Source organism: Typha angustifolia, chromosome 1 (assembly GCF_048772165.1).
Source record: "Typha angustifolia cultivar Huaian chromosome 1, ASM4877216v1, whole genome shotgun sequence".
Classification (NCBI taxonomy): Eukaryota; Viridiplantae; Streptophyta; class Magnoliopsida; order Poales; family Typhaceae; genus Typha; species Typha angustifolia.
In genome coordinates this window covers 10465907-10471030 of record NC_133239.1, presented here as the reverse complement: position 1 = coordinate 10471030, position 5124 = coordinate 10465907, and the positions used below count along the sequence as shown (strand labels likewise).

The window sequence follows — 5124 nt, the reverse complement described above, 5'->3', positions numbered from 1 at the left end:
TATAGTTTTCAAAGGAGGCTCTCATTTTCTTTTAAACTTGACTAGATTACGACACAAACTGAAGACCGAATGATAAAATTTTCATACTCTACCTTCCTGCTCCTTTCTCTTTCTCTTACATAAAATTTTATAATATAATATAATTTTTAACGTCTTATAACCGTCATGACTTTTGTATTCTTGGTCGCCTGCCTTCCATGGAATTCCATCTCCATTATAAGTCCAGATGCTGACTTTCCCTTCAATTCTATCCATAAATTCAGTGCTCATAGGCTACAAAAATACTTTGGGCCTCTTCAACTACTATTCTATTATTTTTTCTTTCTTGGAAATTTAATTTGTCACTATTATTACTTGACTTAGTGGACTTCATATCTTGTCACATAGTAGCTGAAAAAAGAAGAACATCATAATAACAATGCAATGTGATATCTCTCAATACCTCTGAGTGATTGTATAATGTACTTCGTCCACTATATATGTTGGTGTGGAGTGGGAATAATAAAACCATGGCTAATCTTACGTCCTCCACCACCCATGGAGTTCTACTCCTACATCTTTGCCTGCTACTCCTAGGAATTCCATCTCCATTATAAGTCCAGATGCTGACTTTCCCTTCAATTCTATCCATAAATTCAGTGCAGGAATGATTGTCCACTTCATCTCTCCCACTCTATCTCTAGAGACTACCGAACTAAGAGGAAGTTGCGTTGCGAGTGAGAGAGATGCACTTCTCACCTTCAAGGAGTGCATAAATTATCTACCTGGGAGGTTATCTTCTTGGGAAGGCCAAGATTGCTGCAGATGGAGGGGTGTCATGTGCAGCAACAGGACGGGGCACGTTGTCAAGCTCGACCTCCGGGTCAACCGTGAGGAGTTTCCATGGGCTTCCATAAACAGCGAGATTAGCCCTTCTCTTCTCGCTCTAGAGCGTCTTAACTACCTCGACCTAAGCTTCAACTACTTCGGATATCAGCAGATACCGAAATTCATGGGCTCTTTCAAGAACTTGAAGTATCTCAACCTCTCTAATGCGGGCTTCGGTGGTAGCGTACCTCCTCAGCTTGGTAATCTCACTAAGCTGCACCATCTCGATCTTAGTGGTAACTCTTTGCAATCGGTTTATTTGGTAGCTTGGTTACCACGTCTCTCCTCTTTGAAGCACCTCGATATGAGTGGGGTGAACCTTAGTGCTGCTATGGATTGGGTGCAGGCCTTGAGCATGCTTCCAGCTTCTTTAAGAGTCCTTCATCTATTTGATTGTAATCTCAATGCCACACTCTCTGCTCTCCCTTTTTACTCTTCTAATCTCACATCACTTATGACTCTTGATCTGCGGGATAACGACTTTCATGGTCCTATTCCTGATTGGCTACTGGGAAACATGACCTCTCTCAAAGAACTTTATCTCGGATCCAATGATCTCGTCGGAATGATACCAAAAACTATGAAGAATCTACACAAATTGAAAGTGCTCGATCTCAGAGAGAATCAGATAAGTGGGGACATAGCAGATTTGATGGAGAGGCTGCCAAGCAAGTTACAGTCATTGTGGTTGGGCACAAATGATTTGATGGGCAACTTGTCATGTTGGATTGAGCAGATGACCAGTCTAAGCACTCTTGATCTCGATTACAACAGTCTCACCGGTTCCATACCTTCCGGGATAGGAAAGCTCACTAAACTCAGTTACTTGGACTTGAGTTTCAACCAGTTGGTCGGCATGATATTAGAAGACCATTTTACAAGCCTGACAAGATTAGAGATGCTAGACTTGTCAAATAACTCCCTGACCATGGGAGTAGGCCCAAATTGGATCCCTCCATTCAGATTGAAGGAAGTCTATTTGAGCTATTGCAAGTTGGGACCCCATTTTCCTGCATGGATTCAATCACAGGCTAACATTACTTTTCTAGGTATGTCTAATGCAGGAATCACGGACAGGTTGCCAAATTGGTTTTGGAATGTAATTTCTCAAATCCAATATCTTGACCTCTCCCTTAACCAGATCAGCGGAGTGTTACCAATGACTCTAGAATTCCTATCAACAGCAGAATATATAATCCTGCATTCAAACAAGTTTGAAGGTCGGTTACCAAAGTTACCGATGGGTCTTCAGTACTTAGATCTCTCAAGAAATTATATATCAGGTCCACTTCCACTAGACCTTGGAACTATAGAGTTGAATTGCTTGCTTCTTTCAAACAATCATATCGGTGGAACCATCCCATCATCTATGTGCAACCAACTGCAATCCTTACTAATTCTGGATCTATCAAACAACCATCTCTCAGGACAGCTTCCTCAATGTAGGAAAAGTGGTAACTCATTTAGAGCCGATCCAAGCGAGTTGGGGCCTACAGGTTCGAATCTCGGCTTTATAAGTTTCCGCAACAACTGTCTATCTGGTAAATTCCCTTTGTTTATCCGAAGTTGCCAACAACTTTCGTTTCTTGATCTCTCTTATAATAACTTCTCTGGAAACTTACCAACATGGATAGGAACAAGACTACCGAATTTAGTCTTCCTCCTATTGAAGTCTAACATGTTTTCTGGCTATATTCCTATTAAGCTTTCAAAACTTGACCAACTTCAAGTTTTGGACCTTGCTCACAACAACCTATCTGGAACCATAGATCCGTCTCTCGTAAACTTTAAAGCAATGACTCTTATCTCCCCATATACAAGTGATCTCAATACATATGCAGCAGATATAATCAACGCTCTCGATAATTTCAATGATCCCTTTAGCTTATTTGTGATCACAAAAGGGCAAATTTTGCAATATCAAAAAGATAATATCTTTTTCATGTTGAGCCTTGATTTATCAGGGAATAGATTAACCGGAGAGATCCCTGAAATGATAGGTGTCCTTGCTGGATTAAAAAACTTGAACTTGTCAGCAAATCGATTGACGGGAAATATTCCAGAGATGATCGATGGTCTACAGTCATTGGAATCTCTTGACCTATCGAATAATGAGCTCTTTGGTGAAATTCCTTCAACTCTCTCAGTTCTAACTTTTTTGAGCCACTTGAACTTGTCCTACAATAATCTCTTAGGAAGAATTCCATCTGAAGGTCAGCTTGAAACATTCCTTGATCCAACTATCTACATCGGCAACAACAATCTTTGTGGGCCTCCTACTTCCAAGAATTGCTCAGGAAATCAAACTACTATGAGTGATCTTCCAGAACATGAAGATGGATACGATATGTCATCTTTTTATCTCAGCATGGGTCTAGGATTTGCAATAGGGTTTTGGATGGTTTTTGGTACCTTGCTGTTTAAGAGGACATGGAGAACAACATATTTTCTCTTCGTTGACGATATCTGTGATAGAATATATGTATTTATGGTTCTCAAGTGGGCTAGACTCAATGCCAGGATTAAGAAGAAATAAAGCAGAGAAGCAGGGTTGCTATTGAAGGAGTTTGGAAGGTTCAAACTATGGAGATCGGTCACTGATCAAAGGCTTAGAAGGCCAAACCCAACATATAATATATAATCTTCTGTTTATACTTATGATCCACATGCAGAAATTAGTATAATGTATTAACTATTCCACTTGTATACTTATGCCAATAGAGAAATCATGTTGATATATATGTTTAGCTAGATATGCTTCATAAATATATGCCATTGACCATGCGAGATAAATGGATTGGTATTTACTTGCCATCGTAGTTTTAAATAATGGTTAAATAATCGACCTTAATGTAGATTTTACTGCAGCTCCAACTGCATAAATTATTGTTGGAACTTCTCAAATAACACTCTTCATTTATTATTTTTGAATTAACACTCTATCTTTAAAATATAATTAAGCTTAAGTGTTACGAACTATATTAGGCCCGATCTGGGCATAAGAAAATTATAAAAAAAATTTAAATTTAACTTGTAGATTATTTAGGGAGGAAACATGATGTATGGTTATCTCGTCATTTATCTTGCCTTCTTAATTCCTCAACTACTAAGATCTCTGTCCACTTGATACTGGCTATTCTTTTTTTTCCTTTGGAAATTTAATTTGTCACTATTGCTTGACTTAGTGGTCATAACAGGGCAAAATTTAGAATACCGCGATGGAACCATCTTTTTCATGTTGAGCTCGCCTTGATTTATCAAGAAATAGTTTATGCATAGAATCAAATTTTGTTGATGCATACTTAATCTTATACCACACACTTGAAGCAAGTGTTTGAATTCTTCCCACAATGTCAAAGCTTCATTTACATGTGAGAATTTTTGGGATTAAATTTCTAGCAGTGTTTTGAATCAGATTTGGACCAATTTGGACTTAAAAAAATTATAAAAATTTAAATATCTATAGCCTCATGAGATAGGGTTCTAATGGCTCTCATTTCACGTCAATCATATATTTGCATGAAAAAATATAATTAAAGTAGTAGAGCAAGGTCAGAATGAGACAGAATGGTAAATATTCAACGTTTTGACGATCATTAGAGGGTGGCGGACGTCCAAGGGTGACAATGCACGACCATAAGGTAGGATAGCTCATGGAGGTAATGGTGGCTATGAGTTGGTCGTCCGCAGCTACCCTACTATATGGCCATCCACCACCAGCCTTAGCTATCCATCACCCTTCGACGATCGCCGAGACATTAGATATTTACCGTTCTGCCTTATTCTGACCTTGCTACACTATTTTAATTATATCTTTTCATGCAAATATCTGATTGACGTGAAACAAGAGCCATTAGAACCCGATCTCATGAGGCTACCACTATCTAAATTTTTATAATTTTCTTATGTCCGGATCATTTCAGATCTGATTTGTAAAATTGGTATCAGAGTTGACCCTCCAACCTGCATCCAATTTTCTAAAGATATCTTCTAATCTAGCCATCTGATCTATGAGAAATTAGATTCAATAGAAAGATCTTTTCTAGAGCTACAATCTATCAAAATTTTATATCGATCCAACGACTAGATCTACCAAAAACTCTCTTAAAATTTCCATATAAATTTCTATCCAGAAATTGATCGAATCGAGTCAAGCTGATTCGTAATATTGGTATCAGAGTCGACATTCCTCGGACAATGGTGAACACGTGATCCAAAGCTAACCCAGGGGGATTGCAGCCATGGAGGATTGAAAAA

General features: G+C 38.4%; 1 protein-coding gene across 1 annotated transcript; it reads left to right on the top strand.

Moving 5' to 3' along the window:
- Positions 1-646: 646 nt before the first annotated feature.
- Positions 647-3403, top strand: LOC140767459 (receptor-like protein EIX1). Its single transcript, XM_073107382.1, has one exon. The coding sequence runs from the start codon at positions 647-649 to the stop codon at positions 3401-3403; it is 2757 nt and encodes a 918-aa protein (XP_072963483.1).
- The last annotated feature ends 1721 nt before the right edge of the window (positions 3404-5124 follow it).